The 22,604-nt window shown below is 35.8% G+C and overlaps 3 protein-coding genes and 1 pseudogene across 9 annotated transcripts; 2 read left to right on the forward strand and 2 right to left on the reverse strand.

Annotated features, from left to right (window-relative positions):
• Positions 1-45: 45 nt before the first annotated feature.
• LOC126602864 (peptidyl-prolyl cis-trans isomerase CYP40-like) lies at positions 46-7,455 on the forward strand (annotated as a pseudogene).
• On the forward strand, positions 5,003-10,520 carry LOC126605660 (cinnamyl alcohol dehydrogenase 1-like). 3 transcript variants are annotated; one of them, XM_050273074.1, is made up of 7 exons: positions 5,003-5,083; positions 5,246-5,312; positions 8,495-8,590; positions 8,871-8,984; positions 9,139-9,366; positions 9,569-10,008; positions 10,097-10,520. In XM_050273074.1, the coding sequence occupies exons 3-7, from the start codon at positions 8,514-8,516 to the stop codon at positions 10,294-10,296; spliced, it is 1,059 nt and encodes a 352-aa protein (XP_050129031.1). In that variant the 5' UTR covers positions 5,003-5,083; positions 5,246-5,312; positions 8,495-8,513; the 3' UTR covers positions 10,297-10,520. The 3 variants fall into 3 exon arrangements, with proteins under 3 accessions (XP_050129031.1, XP_050129032.1, XP_050129033.1); XM_050273075.1 differs by lacking the exons at positions 5,003-5,083; positions 5,246-5,312 and adding an exon at positions 7,386-7,530; XM_050273076.1 differs by lacking the exons at positions 5,003-5,083; positions 5,246-5,312 and having other exon boundaries at positions 7,550-8,590.
• Positions 10,521-10,531: 11 nt separating this feature from the next.
• On the reverse strand, positions 10,532-16,300 carry LOC126605661 (protein MRG1-like). Of its 4 annotated transcripts, none has more exons than XM_050273078.1 (11): positions 16,017-16,300; positions 15,499-15,552; positions 15,357-15,370; positions 14,484-14,629; positions 13,790-13,825; positions 13,615-13,664; positions 13,057-13,155; positions 12,767-12,846; positions 12,268-12,437; positions 11,431-11,515; positions 10,532-10,945 (listed from the first exon to the last, which is right to left on the reverse strand). In XM_050273078.1, exons 1-11 carry the CDS (start codon positions 16,152-16,154, stop codon positions 10,858-10,860), a joined length of 960 nt encoding a protein of 319 aa, XP_050129035.1. In that variant the 5' UTR covers positions 16,155-16,300; the 3' UTR covers positions 10,532-10,857. The 4 variants fall into 4 exon arrangements, with proteins under 4 accessions (XP_050129035.1, XP_050129034.1, XP_050129036.1 ...); XM_050273077.1 differs by having other exon boundaries at positions 13,057-13,158; XM_050273079.1 differs by having other exon boundaries at positions 13,057-13,158; positions 13,624-13,664; positions 16,017-16,299.
• A 1,050-nt stretch (positions 16,301-17,350) lies between these two features.
• LOC126605658 (uncharacterized) lies at positions 17,351-22,094 on the reverse strand. 2 transcript variants are annotated; one of them, XM_050273071.1, is made up of 9 exons: positions 21,897-22,094; positions 21,507-21,560; positions 21,370-21,383; positions 20,647-20,792; positions 20,453-20,493; positions 19,809-19,907; positions 18,846-19,214; positions 18,099-18,707; positions 17,351-17,996 (listed from the first exon to the last, which is right to left on the reverse strand). In XM_050273071.1, the coding sequence occupies exons 1-9, from the start codon at positions 22,032-22,034 to the stop codon at positions 17,421-17,423; spliced, it is 2,046 nt and encodes a 681-aa protein (XP_050129028.1). In that variant the 5' UTR covers positions 22,035-22,094; the 3' UTR covers positions 17,351-17,420. The 2 variants fall into 2 exon arrangements, with proteins under 2 accessions (XP_050129028.1, XP_050129029.1); XM_050273072.1 differs by lacking the exon at positions 21,897-22,094 and having other exon boundaries at positions 20,647-20,836; positions 21,507-21,562.
• Between the last annotated feature and the right edge of the window lie 510 nt (positions 22,095-22,604).

A 22,604-nucleotide genomic window follows, 5' to 3' on the forward strand; every position in this document is an offset into this window, starting at 1 on the left:
ATCACGATGAGGTGTTTGATGTTGGGTGTATGATCCTTAGGTCCAATGGAAAACAATTCCCATCTTCCAGTGATAAGCTTTTAGGATTTTACAAGTTGTGGTTCGTAAAGATCATTCACTGTATGGAAGCATTATGATTTCTGGGGTTTGATATTTCATTTACTTTTGTTATGTTTGGAATATAAGTTTTTCAAATGGTTTGGTTCTTCTTGGGCAGTGCTATGCAAGAAGGTTATTGAAAGAATTTTTACTAAGGGTTCATCGAAGAGCTCTGTGTTTTTACCGTAAGGTATGGTGTTCATCGATCTCAACTTTTAATTTGTTTCTTAATTTTTTATAGTTTTGGACTTGTAAAAACCCTCGATTGAATCGGAGTGTTTCGTCGAGGGGTGAACACAGTCTGCTCGATTATTTTTACTTTATTGACTTATTGTAATTATTACTGAGATTTGTGGCTTTATCATTCTTACAGTCATTGCTTTTTGTTGATGAATGTAATCTGATTTTGTGGGTCAAAGTTTTTCAACAAAGAAATTAAGCTGCAAATTAAATTGAGGTATGAATGAGTTTATCCAACTTTAATTGTTTTGGTCTGCATTTCCTTTATTTTTGAAATTATATATTTTTGTAGACATTTTTCCTTTAAATTGACTAAATTATTCATACTTTTACGCATGCATCAGCTATGGCTCAATGGTTTAAAAATTAAAAAACCAGAAAGATGGTTATTCTAGCTTTCTAACCAGGTATGTATCTATTTTTATTTTTATTTTTTGCAATGCTCCTCTGCACTACAAGGTCTCTCTCTCTCTCTCTCTCTCACCCCCCTCCTTCCATCTCAAAAGATTCAATTTTTGTTTCTGGGTCTTTGTTTTCTCATTGTTTCACTGGTGAGTTTTTGTTTTTGTTTTGTTACATTGGTGGGTTTTTTTTTTTTTTTAATTGTTACATTGACCGGTTTTTGTTAATTTATGTGTCCATTTGCAAGAATGTGTAATTTTGTGAATGAGGTGGAGGTTGCAATAAGAATTGCATTGCCTTTGGTTGCAGAATGTTTGTTTCCACCGCGTTATCAAGGGCTTTATGATACAAGGTGGAGACATTTCGGCTGGACGGTAGGGGAGAGTCAATTTACGGGTTGAAGTTTGAAGATGAAAACTTTGACATAAAGCATGAAAGAAAAGGAATGTTGTCTATGGCTAATAAAGGCACTGACACCAATGGCTCTCAGTTTTTCATTACCACCACTTGGACTTCCCATCTTGATGGGAAGCATGTTGCTTTTGGGAAGGTGATCAAGGGCATGGGTGTGGTTCATTCAGTTGAGCATGTGAACACGAAAGGAGGAGACTTGCCTATCCAAGAAGTCGTTATTGAGGATTGTGGGCAACTTCTTGAGGGAGCAGATGATGGGGTGTGAAACTTCTTCAAAGATGGTGATGTTTATCTTGATTAGCCTGCTGATCTTGATACAAAACCAGAGAACATTTCTTGGTGGGTCCCGGCTGTGGACGCTATTAAGGCCATTGGAAATGAACAGTTCAAGGTAATGGGTTATTTCATTTAATATCACAACTATGGTAATTATGTCATACATTTCATTCACGACTACCAATAGTATTTTTTTAATCTTTATACAAAAGCAAGACTATAAGATGGCCCTTAGAAAGTATCGCATGGCTTTGCAGTACGTGGATATATGCTGGGAGCTGAAAGAAATAGATGAAGGTAAACCAGTTGATTTGCACTATAGAGTGTCCCTTGCTTTCTCTGATCATCTTATGACATTATCTTTGTGATTAAACAGAGACGAGCTCCTCTTTGTGGAAGACAAAAGTCCAAGATATTTACTAATAGCTCAGTAAGAATTTTCATTTATCAAATTTGAAAGCACTGGATGTTAAATGAATTCTCTAGGAAACCCTCTTGAAATGAAAACAAAATTACTGTCTGGATAAGTAAACCAATTTCAGTTAAGCAGTGTAAATGACAAGTTGTTGAACTATGGTTATTGCAGAAAGTGTACATTTATGAGTGGCAATGATTGACATCGAAATTGTATGATAGTAACTTAATCATACTTAAATTAAGCCTGTTAGACAAAATGAAAATTAATGTTGGTTCTGAGTTGCTATGAAGAATCCTTGAAATGAGTGAAACCAAAAAGACAACTATGACTATAGTAATTAGGTCTCGCTTTAATACTTCTCTGAAGACTAACTTGATTATGTTCATGAGTATTCTATATTCTTTTGTGGTGCAGTGATTTTAATGTCATCAACTAAAAAGAAATACATTTCCCTTTATCCACTTGATTGATAGGTGAGTTTTCTGTTCAGGCTTGCAGGTTGAAATTAGGAGACCTAGAAGGAGCATTGTTGGACACAGACTTTGCATTGCGTGATTGGGAAGATAATGTGAAGGCTTTGTTTCGCCAATGCCAAGTAATAATCTTTAATTGGCAAGAATTCATAAAGCCTTCTGTTTATTACATTTTTTAATTAAAGTAGTTGTCTTTTTTTTTTTCTTTTTTTTTTTTTTTTTTTTTTGCATGGGATAGAAACCGACTCAAATGTGGGTAAGAACCGTGAATCTCTAATCCTCTTCCTCTAATATAAACAGCCATCATGCATCTTTCTGCAGTTTTTCACCAAATAAACAGATTATAAGCAACTTTTTTTCCAATTTTTTCTTGCTTTTAATGATCATGAGGATTGTAGATTGAAGGTATAAGAGTATTGCTCTTTTGTAACATATAAAATTAGTAAGTCGTGTTACATTTTCCCTTCTATTTTTTTTTTCATCAATTTGCTTCTAATTCATGTTTTAACACGTATTGAATAATTTCCAAATTAACGACTGGTTCTTGCAGCTGCATGAAGAGACTGACTATTCAAGCTTCGCAAGTTAATTCAAGGTCCTTAATCACTATATAAGGTTTTCCATTTCTAATGCTTATTACTTCTGCCTTTCCCCTTATTAAGAAAATTTTACTAATTGCAATTGTTAAATGTTATTAAGGTGAGAAAGGGATCATCGATCTGAAATGAGTTTTTTATGTAAGCAATTTATCCACTCATTCACCTCAAATTCTTTTTCTTCATAGATTGTTCTGGTACATGCTCTCTCATTTTTTTTTTCATACGCACAACTCTTTAATTCTTCTGCTTATTCATCATACTTTGAACTTCATTCTGTTTTCAGCTTTGAATTCTGGATGACAAGCTATACACAAGAGGGTAAGCTATTTTAGTTTTTTGTCCATATTCGGAATATCCCCACTTTTGGAATTTTAGGGATTTGATTCATTTTCGTGTTGCATGTTACGTTGGTCTGGGTGATGATCATTTGAGGATGTACGAACTTGAATGGTTGTAAGTATACTTGATGTGGCCAAATTTGGGTAAGAACTGTGAAACTCCAATCCTAATTTTGTCCTCTTTTGAATTTAATAGCGAAAATTGGTGGATTTATACCCTTTTTGTTGTGAATCATGCAAATTAAGTGTCCTTAGAGGTATTATGGGTATTTTCTCGGAATCAGGGTTTAGGGTTGATGAATTTTATGTTATGAAACTTGATTGTGCCTTCTTTTCAGTCCTTGCAGTAATTTTTTTTTTCATATCTCAAATAAAAATTGTATTTGCTTATTTTGTTTTTCAAGTTCAAACAAAAACATAAGTTTTGTCGGTGTTAGTCTCGTTAATTGACATAGTGGCCTATTACAGAATGGCCACAAAGGTAATGATGTGATTCAATGACAAGCTATTAGTTGATAGGCCAATCTAGAAGTGTATTTGCTTAAAAGGATATTAATCATACACAGAAATATAGATTGTATGTTTTATACCGTATTGTATCTACATTACAGTATTATACACTGCAAGTCTATTTTTATACAAGTCATTCAACTGATGATTCAAGTAGTGTATTGCTTATTTTATTTTGTTTGTATATATGTTTGAACAGATAAATCTTTAGTTTAGTATATATGTTTTTCTCCAGCGATTTTTTTCATGATTCTGCATCTGTACAGAAAATAGTTTAGTCTTAGTTTGTCTGCTTCATGAGATCTTTCTACATAGTAATCTTTTGTACTCATTAATTTTTTTTGTTTGAGTTCATATGATGTGTTTTTAGGATCCTGAGGTTTTAAATAAAATAAAATAGTTGACTTCAAGTTTTCTTTATGGATATGGTTTGATCTTCACAGCTGATGTCATGAGCAGGCACACACAAAGAAGGAAGAGGTAGAAAAAAACTATTCATATCTTTTCTTTACTGTTGAGTTAGGTTAGAGAACAGGCTTTTGTGGTTTCTAGAGTTGATTTTCTTTCTTTGATGCCAGACCAACTGACTTATTTGCTCTCTCTCTCTCTCTCTCTCTCTCTCTCTCTCTCTCTCTCTCTCTCTCTCTCTCTCTCTCTCTCTCTCTCTCTCTCTCTCTCTCTCTCTCTCTCTCTCTCTCTCAGTTCGAACCAGCTCTCGCATTTTCACGTTTTTCTCACCGATTGCTCAAGACTTTCGACTCTCAAACATCTCAGATCACACACATGGAATAATGATGGATTTTTCTTGAGGTGATTTCATTGTTTCCTCTTTTGAAATGTGTCTGTTAGATTATTGTTTTTCAATTTAAATTTTACTCTTTTCCAACTTAGGGTGCTTCACTGAAGAAATGATAGAGATTTTTCTTGAAGTCATTCGTTGTTTGTTTTTGTTTGGAGGATTGTTGTGATTCAGTTGGTACCATGTGTCAATTGGCTTGAAGTTTTTTAATCTGTGGTTATGCATCAATTTCTCTGCTTCTTCTTTGTAAATCTTGCAGGTCAGGACGACACACCTATCGGGGCAATGTCGGGATGTTTAGGCTTGGGTGGAGATGTGGACTTATGGAAGCGGTGAAGTAGCTTAGCTCCTCTGTCATTAGCTTTATCTGTTCTATGCATCTTTACAATCTTACAATGCTCTTTTATTAAATTGCAAGATGTTGGGACCAGTTACTGGAACACAAGATTTGGAACAAAAGTGGTTGACAATGCAAGAGTCGAAACCAAGTGTGAAATTCACATTGAAAATGACTGGTGAGAATGCTAATCATATTCTAAAAAAAATGTTGGGTTGAGTTCTCTGGCCGAATTCAAGAGCCTAATTTAGTGATTTGGAGTTAATTTTGTAAATTTATTGAATGAAGTCATTTGTTATTTAGCTTATCTTGCGTTTCGTTTGGTTTGGTTTGGTTTTAGGAGAGGGTTGCGCATGATCTGTAGGTTCCAATCAACCTCGCTGTTTTCGTTAGAATCACAATTAAAGGTCAGTTTTTCAAACATTTTTTTTCTTCTTTTTGCTGCATGTTTGTGCATTTTGTCTTTCCATTGCAACATTCTGCATTTCCTACCCAATGAATTTTTTAATAAAGATGTAGTTAAAGCAATTACATGCTCTATCAAGTATGTTTTATATGTAGTTGCGGTTGTTGCATGGAAATGAAATATTTGTGCTGATAATTGGTAGTTTAAATATATAGAAATAGAGAATAATTATAAATGGAGCACCTAGGATATTTAACATTGTTTTCTTTTCCATGTAATTTTTCTCATGTTTAACATCTGCTTTTGTTTATGCATTTCATTCAAATGCTATTTTTATTAGTGTTAATTTTGGGTTGCATATCCACAAACTAACCCAGTTAATTTTGCTTAGCGTTGATCTATAAGGAGAACTCTCATTGCATCAACTTGAACAAACATTCTTCTACTTAGTTTCTTAGCTGCTAAGACAAGAACGAAACACTTTTTATGTTTTTTTGTTTAACTGCTAAAACATGTGGCTGGCTGGCCTGCAGGACATATTTTGCCATCTTAACTTCAAGGGCAATAAATGTGTAAAATGCACGTTGCTTCTGTTTCTCAGGGAAACAGAGCATTTTTTGCAACCACATCTTTAGTAATCAGCTCGGTTGAATGTATATAAAAGTCAATTACTAGTTTAAACTATTAACACCGACTCCACTCGTTCGTTCTGCCATCACAATTAACTTCACACTATCAAATTTTAATTTCAGTTTCGCAATAGGTTATGACATTTTTTACCTTTTTACATCGCAGCATTAAGTTAATTTGCACCTTTAATTTGATTGATCGTTTGGTAAATTATTAAGACTTCACTTCTAAATAGGAGGGGATGAGAAGGGCATAAGAAAGGGAGGGCAGCCTCCTTCTAAATATCACATGACAAGACAATAGTGACTCACTTTTCAAAATCACCAATCATCCTGCCAAAAACACATCAACACCATATACGTGAGCCGATCAGACAATCAACTTAATTGAAGATGTAAATTGATATGCTATGTGAGAAAATTGGTGCCAAGTCCCATTTTAAATCTGACTTCTAATCTAGGTGGTATCAAATATAATTAGGTCATCTTGTTAGCATAATTTTTTGGTTAATTACAAATTTGTCGTTTGCATGTTTGGGTTTTTTTTTTTTTTCCTCACTTTGATCATGCAAATTTATCTTGTTTCAAGTTCCTCACTTTGATCATGCAAATTTACCAAAATTGACGAAACGACATGCGAAAATTGACGTTTACAAATTTATCTTGTTTCAAGTTGGTCCCTAAACAGCACGAGGATATACATAACCGTTTTACATTTTTAGAAGCGCATTCAAAAGAATAATTTATATGGTGGGGTAATGGTGATGACCTATTTTCACTATGAACTAATGTCTCTCATCCTAGACACGCGTCTAGACCAATAGATGTATCTTATTTATTATATCCAGCGGGTAAAAAAAAATGAATGGATAAGCAGGTTTTATTTTTAAGACTTCACAAAACCACACATTTGCATGGCTTTATTTTTCCCTTTCAACCAATTCTGAACAAGGATATATAGAGTACGACACAACTTCTGAAAATTATAAACAGGATCTTACAGTGTAGATCAAAACCTCAAAAGTCTGCTGAAGGTTTTGGTGATTTGAAGTTGTAAATTTGAGTGTTCATGATGGGTATTTTGTTCAGTGAAATTTTCTTTGGCAAGAAATCAAACCCAAGAAAAACGAGTGCAGCACATCTTAATTATATTTGACAATCTTGGTCTCCACAGCAGAACTTTCCAGATATAGCTAGTCACATTAAAGGAACAAATTTGGCCATCCAATATGGGCAGCCAAGCCGGAAAATCAAGTGCCTGGTTGACGGGGGCGGATGCATTGAGGGGCAGGGGGGTCATTTGACCCCCTGAACTTCGTCGAACGTTTATAGATACCTTGGTTGCTGACCCTCTGAACTTCGGTGAATGTCCATGGATACCTTAGGTGCTACCTTTTTGAAGATTAGAGTTGGCTTCATACATGCCCTCCAACATCATCATTATGAAGCCCTCCAACATCATCATTTTTTGACAAACATATTAATGGGATGCAATGATATCAAACATTATTAGTGTGTTTCTTTGTTAAGCATTCATATGGGAGCATCCTTGGAACATGTTAGTTACCCTCGCAAATGAAGTATTAACAGGTGTGTAGCATGCCTTTCCAAATAACTTCAAGTTTACCAAGACTCAATGAAATGGTGATATGCATGCTATTTCTGGTAAAAAAAAATGTGCATGCTATTTTTACTGACCCCTCTAATATTATTTTTTGGATCCACCATTGCCGGTTGATAATCATTTTGTTGTTAGTTTAGTTTTTACTATTTTGTTGGAAATAGTGGAGAAATACAAGAGAAAAAAGAAAGATGAGTGGTGGGAAAGAGGTACAAGGAATGAAAGAATACATATGTAAATGTTAACTAAAAATTGATTAGTTTCTAGTAATTTTTCAGAATTTTCAAGTTTTTGTTTTGTAAATTGTTCTTCATTATTCTGTCCTCCCTCTCTACCCTTCTTTGTTCATTATTCCTTCCATATACATTTTTCTATATCTAAGAACAAAAAATGAAAACTAAAAGCGAAATTATTATCAAACAGATCGTAACTATGAGATGCTAAAAAACACCTACATTCTAAATTTCTAATTCCATGCATGACGCGTGTGATGAGGCAACATAACCCACTCGAGCACAACACAAAGAAAGGAGACCCTACACAAATATATTTATAAACATAAAGAATTTAGGTCATGGTTCCAGAGATCTGCCAAAGGCCAAAGCATGCATTGTAGGTCAAGAAAGGTTTTTGGTGGGCTATCTCAAAGATTTAATTTTTGTCCTAATAATATATTTACTTATATTTAATTGTTTTATTTGCAGCAGCCACAGCTTTGGACTTTAATTTTTTGTAACCTTTTGTGACTGGATGCAGATCACCTTCATTTCTTGATACAGTAGTGTTTGAATTCATTAAAAAACTGATTTAAGGCAAACGTCATGGTCCAATGGAGGCTTGACATGATCAGTATAAAACCCCAAAGAACAATACTCCACCTTCACCATTAATTCTGTTACTTTTATTACTAATTATTTGTTCATTGGTAACCAGACCAATTGTTACATAAGAAATGGAGGGAAGAAAGGCGTTTGGTTGGGCTGCCAGAGACACTTCTGGAATTCTTTCTCCCTTTTCATTCAACCTCAGGTCTCTCTCTCTCTCTCTCTCTCTCTCATCTGTTATAAAGAGTTGGGTTACTCTCTATGGCCTCGCTTGGTACAAGTAACTCTCTAAATTCATGCTCTTTTTAATCCTCCTATTTCAGAGATGATTGAAATGTAACTTTTCTTCTTGAGTAATCCATCTCGTACCATATAATCCAATCCTCTATACCAAGCACGGCCAATATTGCCAACTGATTTTTACAGTGAAACCTCGACTACCTTCATAATGTACTGTATTGTAAACTAAATGTCCTCATGAACAGAGAAACAGGTGCAGAAGATGTAATGTTGAATGTTTTGTACTGTGGAGTAGACCACACAGATCTTCATCAGATGAGGAATGAGATTCACTCTACTAATTACCCTTTGGTTCCTGGGTAAGTAAGACCATATATATTTTGACAATATTCTTCATGCATGCAGGCATGCGTGTAGCATTTTATCAAATAATTAACCTTTATGTTTATAGATATTTTTACTGTAAATACTGTCTAACCCTTCTTTGTACTTGCCTTGGTTTAAAATTTGAAGGCATGAGATAGTGGGAGAAGTGGTGGAGTTGGGTCCAGAGGTAAAGAAATTTAGGGTTGGGGACTTGGTGGGAGTTGGATGCATAGTTGGGTCCTGTGGAGAATGCTCGCCTTGCCAATCCAACATGGAGCAATACTGCCCCAATATAATCCCCACTATTAATGGCACCAACAAAGATGGAAGTTTCACTAGGGGAGGCTTCTCCTCTGCCATGGTTGTTCATCAAAGGTAATCAACAACTATTTAATTAGTTAGGAATTAACTAATCTAGTTCAGTTTAGTTCAGTTCGGACCAGACTAGCAGTCTAGTCCGGCTCACCAGTTTTTCGGTTTGAACGTCCACTCCTAGCAAAACACATGAACTCTATAATCTATCTTTGTAGCCTTCCATTTTGAGTTACCCTGCCTTATAATTAAGAGTAAAATGCAGGTTTGTGGTTCGGATACCCGAAAACCTAGCACCGGATCAGGCAGCTCCGTTGTTGTGTGCTGGGGTGACAGCCTACAGTCCATTGAAGCAGTTCATGGGGTCTAACAGGGTTCTCAGGGCAGGGATATTGGGTTTAGGAGGAGTTGGGCATCTGGGTGTGATAATTGCCAAGGCAATGGGCCACCATGTGACTGTCATAAGCTCTTCTGATAAGAAGAGGCAGGAGGCTTTGGACATTTTAGGTGCAGATGCTTTTCTGGTGAGCTCCAATGCTGCTGAGATGGAGGGAGCTGCCAACAGCCTTGACTATATTCTCGATACGGTGCCCGCTTTTCATCCTCTGGGATCTTACCTTTCACTGCTCACGGTTGATGGAAAGCTCATCGTAGTTGCTGCTGTGCCTAAACCCCTGCAGTTTGATGCAGTCGACATAATTCTAGGTACCATCCTCTGCTCCCATCTCTGTTCGATTTCAATCTTCTGATATTAGAGCTCATACCGTAAGATATAACTTGTGTTGTCGTACAGGGAAGAAGGCGATTACCGGGAGCTTCATCGGAAGCATGGAAGAAACTCAGGAGATATTGGAGTTTTGGGCAGAGAAAGGTTTGAAGTCTTTCATAGAGGTAGTGAGGATGGATTATGTTAACAAGGCATTTGAGAGAATGGAAAGAAATGATGTGAGGTTTAGGTTTGTCCTGGATGTAGCCGGAAGCAACCTGGAATGATCAAGAGGGTTAAAAAATAAACGCGACAGAGGACATAAATCATTGCGATATCATTCTTTAACCTGAAATCGCTTAAATTTGATCGAAAATTTCGTAGTTCAACAAATGTATTGCTAATTGCTCTATTTGACACCAAAATGGTGGACCTGAAGTTCAAGAGAAATATTAAAACAGATCCCTAATCGATGACTATATTAAGAATACAAAACAGAACTTTGATCAGAGCTCTTACAAATGCACATCACAAACACAACTATTACTTCCAAGGTTACAAGAACGACTACAGTATTCCGGCAAGCAATTATCTCTGTAATCTTGTCGGCGAAACAATTTTCCCAACATAATACACTAAAGAAAACTAAATATAAGTCGGAAGAGAAAAGAAAAAGAATGAATTAATGCTAATGTTACAACAACAATTGGACGTTCCACGTTTCTGGATTGTCTAGACGGAAGCATCGATAACATGCCCCGGTCATTAATCTCTACAGTCTCTACCATCCGTCCAACGGTGGCAGGTATGTGGGAGGAGAAGTTAGAGCAGTTCATGTGGCAATTCAGTCATGTTTTTCCCTTACCTTTCCCTTCAACGCTTTTTGGGCCATCATAAGCAGAAAGGAAGAACGTACTCTGATTTTTCTGCATAAACCTGCATGACAATGAAAAAATTACTCCGTGTAAAAAGTGTACAAGGATATAATCGCAGTGAGCTGTAACAAATTTGAAGAATATCGTCAAAATAAAAGTGATAGTACACATGAAATAAATCATTATACTTGGAAGATAAAACTAGAGTCCCCATCAACTTTTTCAGGTTTTCTCATTACATCATCTTAACTCATCTGTTCCTCTGATTTAAAATGATTACACAACCGAAATGTTATCCTAATGAAAGCCGGATTCCTCCCTTATCAATGTTGGGGATACCTTGTTGTGCCTGAAATGACTTGCAAATATCCACGCACAATTCTTGTTTTTTCAGTTTGAAACTTTGAAGGAATAGTAAGAAAGTAGCAAAATGGGACAACGGTGATGGTGCTTAAATTTTCATCTTTTCTTACTGAAGCTAAAATAGAGAAACAGAAATATGTCCAACAGGGTAATATATATGATGTATAAGGTTTGAGAGGATACTTGAGAAAATCGAGTAATTTCTGTTGCAAGCGGCTTTGTGTTTCCTCCTCGATGTTGACATATGCCAATAGCTCCGGCAACTTAACTGCAAACACCAGAAATATGTCACTATTGCACAAAAACTTTAAATTATAATAACTTTCATGACAAAACATATCTTACTTTCAAATGTTAAAAATCATCAATTGTTATATGGTCGTTAGATAAGAAAATAACTTTTATACAAACCACAAATTTGAAATGCAAAAGGAAAACATTAGAAATTCAAAATCAACAGCTTAGATTGGTCTATGAAATTTTCTCCAGAAAGTTGTTACCACTGTCAAGGTCTAAGGTATGAATGAGATATTCATTAATTTACCACACAATGCCTGAACGGAGGATGTGTGAGACAGAGATTCAGATAGAATAATATTAGAAGGTGTCCTTAAGCATTGCAGGAAAACAATTCCATTGAAAAAGAAAATTCACATTAACAGTGTAGAACAAAGTTTTAAAATTAATGTCCTTTCTGGAGAGAAATTGTACTGGATTTTCAAAGATAGACTGTACATGCACAGATCAGGAAACTTTTTTTCCACTCAAACCCCAACCCTTTCCAAATCCGAGTTTCTCCTTTACCACAAAAGCAAGGCCGAATGGACCTATATTGTGTAATATGGATACCTATGATTTCTCCAAGCTGGCAATGTTTAAATTGAATGCAAGAGACATCAAAGCACACATTCATCGGAATCAACTAGCAGCAGCAGTTGCCATCACACAGAATACAACCAGACCCTATAAACAATCATAGCATACAAATTTCAAAGATTCGACACTTATGTGCGATCATACCAAAGAGTCGCAGTAAATGTTCAGCGCCATATATTGTTGACGGGGAGACATCACCTACAACTGTTTCAACATACTGTTTGCGTTCCTTTTTGTATAAGAGCATCACTGGCAAAGCTCTGTCAAAGTAACATCGTATTCCTTTTAGGATTTCACCAACTGGATCAGTCACCCTGTATTCGAAAAACATAGACCATGCAATAATCATCAGGTGTATTGAAACTCCCAACTAGATCTTTATACACAGAAACCACAAGATTAGATTAGAGTACCAAAATATTTAAATGAGACATAATCATATAGATTTAACTCATTGCACATTATATGTCATTGACACTAATTGATCCCTGTGACAACATATTTGTATATCAAAGTTTCAGCCAGATCTAATTAACAGGGACCAACTGGTAGATGACAAGAACAGGAAAGATAACAAACAAAAGCTAGTAAAAGGATAAAAAATAATTTATATGCAATCATAACAAGACTTGGGTAAACTTACTTTCCATCCTTCTTTGTTCTGTAGTCAAGGTATTTCTGCAAAATGTCATCCACAGTTGGAGAACGTGGAAGTATTACAAGCTGCAGCGAAAAATTTTTACTCAGAACCAAAAATTACTTTGAAACACTTAAAAAGAGTCATTGAAAGGCGGCATAAATTTCCATCTAGAGATGCAATGTGAAGAACCAAAAATATTCTTGATAGACATTTAACTTCAAAACCATCATGGTACATATTTGTCAAATGAAATGACACAGTCAAAAGAAGTTTTTTTTAACAGTTATGCGTACCTTATCCTGCTGCGAAACAAATTCCCAGTCATCAACAAGCTGTTTCCTTAGTGTTGACGGAATTTGAATCTTGACAAGCTTTTCCAGTGCAGCAGTGTCCTTCTACCAATTAAAGGAACCCACAATCAGCCCAATATCAGAGAAATGTTAACAAGAAAACCTAACTAAGACCTGATGCGGATATTAAACAGTTCCAGAAGGAAGCATTAATCGTCTGTGGGAAAACATATATGCTGCATTGCATTGAAAAAGAAAAATTGAATATAATAAACGATGAAAATCATCCATATTAGCAGAGCAATATCAACATTTAGCAGGGAAAACTTCCATCCCTTCATTTCTTATTTTCATCTTCTTTTCAATTGGAAAAGATCAATGGACCACCACTACACTACATGCACCTTAAAGCACAAGAAAATAAACACTGCAAAAGTTTTTTTTATACATATAGGCCTATCACATACAAAAAAATGAAAGTGAGGAGTATAGCAAGTGAGAACAAAGCATCCAACTGTTATCCAGGAAATGGAAAAAAAATTTGCATAGTGTATTTAATACATGCCAAACCTCAGTGCCTGAGTCATTCTTCCGCTTCTTCCCTTTAGTCACTGCAATAAATTTCAATATCCACTTACTAAAAAAATCCTTTGTTTTTTTTTTTTTTTTTTGCTTTGTAAATCATATATTTTTCATGAAAAAATCAAAGTTGAAGAAATCAGAAAGTAAATTGTACCATTGTTCTTGTGGTCCTCTTTCTCTGCTTTTACATCTACAAAATGCAACACACGAAAACTGGTATCAATGAAAAATACAACAAAATTAAAAAGTATTCATAACAAATATCACATTGCCAAACAAACTTTCAAGTGTTTGGGTCTATTTGTGAAGAGAGAGATCTTTCACTCTCTCTTTCAGAATTAAACTTTTTAAGTGAAAACCTTCAAGATGAAAAGTTTGAATATCATCAATTTTCAACAACACCATTCAGTTGAAGTGTTCTCTGGTGCTTAGACTATTGTCAAGCACATCAATCACAGTGCTAGGACCATACTAGTAAAGACAAAACAACCATTATATCCTAAAACTACTACAGAGGATTAGTAATGTAGCTTTGCCAAGTCAACAAACACAGTACAACTGGATACATACTAAATGCAAATGAAAATGAAAGATTACAATGGTTAAGAAAGTGAAAATGCTTCTGTTATTTTGAGAGAGAGAGAGAGTGTTTCCCTCAAATAATCCATTAGTTAATTCCCTCTTGCCAAACACATGTTTTCCCGGGAAAATAAGTTTATAATAATATGAATACAGGTGTTACTATGCACATATGACAAACAAGGAGGTATAAAGGATAAAAGGCAGATCACATTCTGTCATTGGAGCCTTTAGGCACTAAAACAAAAGTAAATAGGAGCGCAGCTAACCAGTAGAAATTTTTGGCTTCGTCTGAGCTGAGCGTCCTGATTTTGTATTCTTGTCCACGCCCTGTTTCTTGTCAAGAGCTTGCTGCTTCAATATATTATCTTCAGTATGTTTCAACAAGCGATCTCCACCTACCCATTCGTCCCAACTGTTGGCAAGATGTCCAAGCCATAGTAATGATTTCTGTATCCCTTTTTGAAAAGGGCAATTATTAACGAAAGAACATTTCTAGTAAAGATTGTACAGCTCTATGGTAATCTTTTGGACAACATATATAGCTCAGAAAGCTATAGAGAGTATTTGATCTTTATAATAAGAGAATACAAGCCTTGTTATGAATTGTGATAAAGGTGCAAGCAAGGAGTGCCGCACCCCATGAAATGGAGAATGATGCAGGAATGGTTATATAGCTCAGAAAGCTAGAAAAAACAGCAGTTTTCAGAGGATACTAGAAAAGAGATTTCATATGAAATTTCAAGTCGGAAACGAGATACTAGAATCTATGTACGACGACAAAATACCTTTACTAGTTGAACTAGTTCGAACCTTCTAATTCTATTTGTATTTCCGTGATCTGTAAATTTAGCCATACTATGGAAGTTAGAACTTCAAATTTGTTAGGAATCCGCCTTCCTAAAAGGGGAGGTATGGGAAGCAATGTAGAGGAATGTTTGAAAATATTAAATATAAGGGTTTTAGACTCTTGAAAGAAACTAGATCCAAAGATTCCAAACTACACCAAATTCCACATAGCCGCTATCCAAATTGTAGATTTCTGGAGTTTTGCATTCTTTACCTCATTAATCTTAAGTCTAAACTTGGAAAATGTAATGTCGTTGACAGAAGTAGAATAGAAGTTACAGAAACACACTCACTTTTTATTCCAACCCTGCAAAACACCAAATCATGCACCGGTTAGTATAATGTCCAGAAACTAGTTTGGTTACCCACATCTTGTCACCACAATATGCATTCTTGTTCAAGAAGGATAATGCGGGGAGATATTATTTAACTTACCAGGTAGTGAACAAAGTATCTCCATTCATTTTTCCTCAGCTCCGCTTTTTGAACCTAAAAAATGAAAGCTCAAAGTTGTTTAGATTATGACTACAGCAACATTGCATATTTGAATTATGCTAATTTTGTCTAATAGAGGGTACAAAGACATGTAAAAACATATTTTAATAATATCCTTCAAGCAAACAAGTAAATATTAATTACAAATGCATCAGCTAGATTAGAATTCCCAATTAAAATTGAACTAACTAATCAAATAAAAAACTGCCCAGAAAAATAAATAGCCTTATAACCTTTCTCTCTTTCTTTTTACTTGTTTGGTAAAAAATAAACGCCTAAAAGAATCCAATTGTGAATAAACACTAAAGATTACAAACCCAAAACCCTAAAATCCAAATTCCAACGAAGCTTAACAAAATTCAAGAACTAGAAGAAAAGCACCAGAATTTGGAAAGCTAGGGAAAAAAGATAAAGAAATTGATGTTGGGGGAAGAGAAAAGGAGGGTGGTTTGGCTTGCCTTGGCTTCGTAGATACGAGGGCCGTGGTAGGCGAGGATCTTCTCGCCCTCGGAGTAGAGGCTGGAATTGGAGGGAGGAGCGTCGCCGCTGGAGGTGTCTCCGTCGGTGACGGAGTCGTCTCTCGATGAATTTCCCATTTTTGGCAGAGCAGCGGTGGCCGGAGGGCTTCAGTTCAGCGCCTTCTCTCAGTTGAGAAGTTGAGAGGAGCGGTCACACTGTTGAGCTCAGAGTGACCGGTTGCAGCGGGTGTTCAAATTAAAGTTCAAGATGCGATCCGATTTGTCAGTAAATCCCCGAATATTTTTATTTTCCATTTGTCGTTGGATTTCGGTTAAAAATGGGCTGTACTTGGCCCCAGAGAGGCCCATGGAGTTTTTTTTTTTTTTTTTAACAAACGATATTATTTACATTAAAATGGTAGGATAGCAGGTTAAGTTTCACAATAAGTTAACAATAATACATTTTTGGCGAGAATCGAACCTAAGACCTCTCATTTACAAATGGAGAGGAATAGCATTAGACCGTAGTACTAAGTAGCATAGGCTACGGTGTTATGTGACTTGTACATGAGCGAGTTCGCTGCTATAGTGGCGTCCTGTGCTAATGAAATATAAATATTCATAAGTTTTGTTCATACTTTCTTATTTCATTAGAACGAGACGCCACATGGTAATGTACTTACCGCGTAAACTACTCTCCATATAATGATATAAAATCAACAATAGAGAAACTTTTCTCCTACAAAATATTGAGAGTATCTCAGTGTAGTTGGGGAGGCCTTGCATAAAGTGCTTAAAAGACCTTGTGTCACTCCACTTAGTGCCAATTAGTATCGAGTCTGTTGCTCATATTCTAAAATGATATCAAAACATGCTACTTAACGGTCAGACTTGCCACGTGACGATCAAACATGCTACTACGTCACTTACAAAACTGGAACAAGTTAAGGTCACAAAACTGGAACAAGTTAAGGTCAAATACGTTTTGATTGGATGCTCGCATTCTCATACAAATGAAGCTTAATTAATGGTTTGTTTCATTGGCTTGTCAGTAGAAACTGATCCAAATCCAATATCATATTTTAATGAAAGAAAATGGAACGCGACTTTTCTTTGCAAGTGGGCAATTTCTGATCGTTGATGCATGTAAGTTTTGCATTTTGTCAACGGTCTTGTGTGTGCAACCGACCTTGGCAAAATGAACATTGTATTCTGATGCATCTATCAGCAACTTTTAGCAAGCTAGTTTGAAACTTCAGAGCTACGGACCAGCAACATGTGTCAAGAAGTATGAGGAATAAACTCGGTCTTAAAAACTATTCGACACTACAAGATGAGTTAATAAAATCATTGAGCAAAATTACTAGTTCAAATACAATCTACAGTATGTCAATAATATACAATTCATTTCTTATTTGACGATTCGTCAAGGAGTTGCTTAACAAATTCCGCTTTCTCTTCATCATCTAAGGTGAGGAAAATATCAGCATTGGATGAATTAGTCACAAGTAGTCTTAATGCTTTAACTCGACCGGGAACAGAAAGCCCTAGTCTTTTAATCTCACAATGTAGCTCATCTATTTTGTTGCCTTTGGATTCAACTGAGACTCGCATCGGCTCATTTGAAGTTTTTATTGTTTCCACGACTGATGCGGGAACTTTTTCCAATGCAACAGCTACACCATTGTGTTCGCATCTATTTCTTTGCAGCAAGGAATCAGATTGATCTGTCTGTCTGTTTGTTGAGATTTGGTCAACCGACCTTGAAAGAGTGTCTTCCTCACTTCCAGAGTCGGTTGATTCCTCTTCACAGTTAATCTCCTCATCGCGATTCATACCTCCAACACAGTTAATCTCCTCGACTCTTTCAACTAAGGCTTGGGATGGTTTTACATTTGCACGGCCTTCTCCAAATATATTAACAAGTCTATCATAAAGTGGAAAATATTTGCCCCTCCACCCATCAGCCTCCCTGTGATGCTGCAAGTTCAGTAAACAATTAATATAACTATATTACAAATGTGAGATTACAAGTAAAGTGCATAGGCAGGCTTATTAGCTTATGATGGAATAAAATCATACCTGAACATAGGCTTTCCATGTTTCTTCACTGTCAACCTCCACACATTTCTTCAAATCATTCCACCCAAACCCATTTTGGTTGAGCATGTCATCTATTATACAGTGTTGCTTCTTCAATATTTTCATTTTTGACTCAACGTGTGGGCTAGCTTTAAGTCCCGATGCTGGACATAAACTGCACAAACCCTTTTCTATCAGAGTCAATGTACCAGCTTTGAAAGTACGATTTTCTCGATGACCTTTTGCAACTAGATCCTCTAGAATGCTTAAAAGTGCCTCCTCCTCCTCTTTGGTCCATACACGTCGGCTGCCTTTTTTCTTTTTTTCAACTATTTGACTACTATCTGCAGTATCATCTTGCCTTCTCCTCTTTCCTTTGGACGAATGAGATTGATCCGTTTGCTTTGTAGTTGAGATTTGGTCAGGTGACCTTGGACGAGTGTCTTCTTCCATCCCAAGGGAATTGTCCTCACCACAGTTCACCTCTTCAATTATTTCAGCAGGAGTTTGGGATGTTTTCTCATTTACGTAGTCCACTATAAATATTTTAACAAGCCTATCATAAATAGGAAAATGTTTGCCCTTCCACCCATATGCCTCCTTGTGATGCTACAAGATCAATCAATAAGCGTTGGTAAGTATAGTTCAGTTGTAAGATCACAGGCAAACCATATGTTATGAGTTGACACTTCATTTAGCAACAATAAATCGTACCAGCCTACGATAGAGTTGTTCATATTATAATACCTGAAGATATGCTTTCCATGTCTCTTCACTGTCTACCCTCACACATTTCTTCACCTTATTCCAGCCAAACCCGGTGTTGTTGACCATGTCATATACTAAACGGAATTGCTTCTTCAACTTTTTAATTTTTGACTCAATGTGTGGGTTAGCTTTCAATGCCGATCCTGGACACAAATTGCGCAATGCATTTTCTATTATAGTCATTGTACCAGGTATGAAAGCACGGTTAACACGATGACCGTTTGCAACCAGATCCTCTAGGATGCCTAAAAGTGCATCCTCCTCTTCATTGGTCCATACACGCCTACTCGCTCTTTTACTTTTCTCATTGATTTGACTGCTACTTCCGGCATCCATTCCTAAAAGTCCCTGGTGAAATTCAAAAAGTTAACCGTAACAATCATTAATAATTACAATACACGAATGTACGTTTCATGTTCATTTAGAATTTGACTGCTACATTCTTGTTTTCTTGGTCTCACTAGTAAAATGCTAGTACAAATTGAGAAACAAAAAGGCAGAGCCAATGAAGTAATATGTGCGTTTTAAAATTTCTGTTTTGATGACATAGAATCATAACCCATATTTCTTCTTTACTGAGTCTTTTTAATTTGTAGAATGTATTCATGATGTTCAGGTAGAGGTTCCATATAATGATAAAAGTGATAATGACTTGCACTGAGGAAAGAAGAATAACATATTATATCTACTAAGAAAACAACATAAATATGGCAAAATATCACAACACAAATTACTCCTCTTGAGAGTCAATTCTTTGGATTAACTAATCCCTACAATACTGAAATACTTAATGAATTATTGAAAGGTTGGGGGCCCTTCAATCAAGAGATGCAAGTGACGAACCAAAAAGAATCTTGAAAGACATTTAACCACGAAACCTCATTCTGTAAAACTGTCAAATGACACAACGGAGAAAAGTTGCTTCTAACAGTTCATGTGTACCTTGTCCTGCTGAGAAACAAAATCCGGATTATCAATAACTTGCCTCCTAACAATTGAGGGAACCTGATTCTTGACAATCGTTTCCAAGGAGACAGTGTCCTACCAATTGTAGACCCTGAATTAGCCCCCATGAAAGAAATTCGAACAAGAGAAAACTTATAATAAGACCTTGGAAGAATATAAAACAGTTCTACGACGAGCAAGAAACAATCAGAATTTCACAATACTCTTGCTTATCGTTAAGAGAGAAAATATCAATATTTCACAATGAAAACAGCACTTCTTATCTTTCATTTTTCATTTTGAAAAAGCTCAAGGACCACCACTGTATGCATCCTTATAGCATAGTAAAAATAAAAAATAAAAACCAGCTAAAAAGAAAATCGTTATGCCCTCCTTCTTTATAAAAACATAAGAGATACATTGAACTTGTAGGAGTGCAAGAAGACTCTCTTGGAGTGACAATACCAGCTCCTGAGATTTTTGAATGTATAAACCTATCAGAAGCATAAAAAAGACAAATATAAAGAAACTAAGGAGTAACAGAGAGATGGCAAGTAACAACAATGCATTATATAGATATCCAGAAAATGGAAAATAGGAGGCATGCAATGCAGTAGATTTAATCCTAATGCATGCCAGACCTCAGTGCCTGAGTCATTCTTTCGCTTCCTCTCTTTTCCCACTGCAATAAACTTGATATTAATTTACTGAGGAAAACCATTTTTTTTTACAAGCAAACATTTTAAGGAAATAATACAAAGAAGTTTTGGTTACAAAATAATCCAAATTTAAAGAAAAGGGAAGCATAAAGAGAGTAATAGGGGCCAAAGCTAACCAGCTGAACTTTTTGGATTCATTTGTGTCAATTGCCCTGACTTTGTATTATCGTCTACGCATGGTTGCTTGGCAAGAGTTTGCTGCCTTATTATATTCTCTTCATTTTGTTTCAAAAGGCGATCCACACCTACCCATTCGTCCCAACTGCTGGAAAGATATCCAACCCATTGTAATCATTTCTGTATACCCTTTTGAAAGGGAAAAAACAGTTCAAATGAAGATTATACAAGTCCATGTCTTTCCTTGAATCTCAGTAGACAGCATACATGATGAATTATTTCAAGGATAACTTGCCAACTTAAGGAGGGCCTTCAGTCTTTAAAATAATAGAACGCAAGTCTAGCTCTGATATGTTGAGCGATGCTTGCATGATTGTATAAGAAACAAGAGAACAAAATTCTTATTTATTTCATTGTTCTCTTTCTACATTCATTAGAAGCCATCAGGTCTAAAATCTACACCATATGAGTAGTTCTCTTCTATCCATAACACCATCATCCTGGTAAAGAAATCCTAGAGTTTATGTGCAAAAACAAAAAGTCTTGAACAACAGAAACAGCTGATTAGTGTGTCCCTAAAAAATTCATTAGTGTGTCCGTTTTTGTATGTATGTGTGTGTGAGAGAGTGAGAGAAAGAGAGCTGATTTCTGCATTCTTTACCTCAAGAACTTTGAATTAAAAAATGAAAACAATACAATAAGACGGGCAGAATCACACGTACACTTTATTCCAACCCTGCAAACCAACAAATTGAAACACTCAATATCATAATCCGAAACTATGCTGCTTGCTTACAAATTGTCACATAACGCGCATTAAATTCAAGCAGAGCAAAGGGAGAGGCATTAGTCGACTTACAAGGTAGTGAACGAAGTAAATCCATTTGTTATTTCTGAGCTCAAGCTTTTGAACCTAAACATGTGAAAGATTAAAGCTGTTCAGATCATAACTACAGCAGCACAAAATAGTAAATTCAGCAATTTACATTGCACTAATTAAACTGGATTAACTATTTCTCTCAACAGTAATTACTAATCAGATTGATATTTCAAATTTCCAGCACAAGGTTTAAAGCATTTGTAGGTGAATAATTTCATAAATACAACCAGCATTGAAATAAGCTCAATAAAATTCCACCATGAAATTGCAGAAATAAATAAAAAAATAACATGAATTTGGAAAATAGGGCAGTTGTCAGCTAGATTACAGAAGATGGGGATTGGGGGAATATAAGGAGAGATGGCTTGCCTTGGCGTCGTAGATGCGCTTGCCGTGGTAGGCAAGGACCTTCTCGCCCTCGGAGTAGATGCTGGAATTTAGTGGCGGAGTGTCGCCGCAAGAGCCGTCGCCAGTGGTGGCGTAGTCATCCGTCGACGAGTTCCCCATTTTTGCAGACCCAGCAGTCAACCGCGGGAGAATAAAAAGCCCGATCCGACTTGTCACTCTAATATAATATTCCCTCACCTTCTGTGGGGTGTTTTATAATTTAAGATTCATCGATTAATATTTATTTTCATTTATAAATGAGAGGTTTATATTTGATTTTTGCAAAAAATGAATTTGAACCATATTATTACTAACTTATTCTTTCACATTCACTCTCTAATATAGATAATATCATTTGTTAAAAAAAAAATCAAAATAAGCATAAATCTGAGTAATGACTTGTAAATATCTAAATTGGAAAACTAGTAAATTGAATTCGACCGTACTGATTGGTTCGGTTGTAAATATATGTCTGACCGGTTGGATTTGGGTTGATCCACTATTCTCAACTAATTAAATAGGAAAACCTCACTGGCAATCCAAAAATGTCATCAGAAATTCGTCTTTTAAAAAAATAAAGAGAAAAATTTGTAAAGGAAGAGTGTAAGATGCCTTTTGCACATGCTTCATTCTTAATGGGTGGTTCTAAGTAAAGAAAATAAGTAATGTTAGGGAGACTAAATTTGTATT

This window comes from Malus sylvestris, chromosome 15 (assembly GCF_916048215.2).
Source record: "Malus sylvestris chromosome 15, drMalSylv7.2, whole genome shotgun sequence".
Taxonomy (NCBI): Eukaryota; Viridiplantae; Streptophyta; class Magnoliopsida; order Rosales; family Rosaceae; genus Malus; species Malus sylvestris.

Bases quoted from the DNA above. Each gene is read 5' to 3' on its own strand.
- LOC126605660 (XM_050273074.1), top strand. From the start codon at position 8,514: ATGGAGGGAAGAAAGGCGTTTGGTTGGGCTGCCAGAGACACTTCTGGA. The intron at 8,985-9,138 runs GTAAGTAAGACC...TAAAATTTGAAG, and splicing joins AATTACCCTTTGGTTCCTGG to GCATGAGATAGTGGGAGAAG. The intron at 10,009-10,096 runs GTACCATCCTCT...GTTGTCGTACAG, and splicing joins TGCAGTCGACATAATTCTAG to GGAAGAAGGCGATTACCGGG.
- LOC126605661 (XM_050273077.1), bottom strand. From the start codon at position 16,154: ATGGGAAATTCATCGAGAGACGACTCCGTCACCGACGGAGACACCTCC. The intron at 15,553-16,016 runs GCAAGCCAAACC...TTCATTTTTTAG, and splicing joins CTCGTATCTACGAAGCCAAG to GTTCAAAAAGCGGAGCTGAG. The intron at 10,946-11,430 runs GTATCCTCTCAA...ATTGTCATGCAG, and splicing joins AAATTACTCGATTTTCTCAA to GTTTATGCAGAAAAATCAGA.
- LOC126605658 (XM_050273071.1), bottom strand. From the start codon at position 22,034: ATGGGGAACTCGTCGACGGATGACTACGCCACCACTGGCGACGGCTCT. The intron at 19,908-20,452 runs GTCTGGCATGCA...TACAATTGGTAG, and splicing joins AGAATGACTCAGGCACTGAG to GACACTGTCTCCTTGGAAAC. The intron at 19,215-19,808 runs GTACACATGAAC...GAATTTCACCAG, and splicing joins TTGTTTCTCAGCAGGACAAG to GGACTTTTAGGAATGGATGC.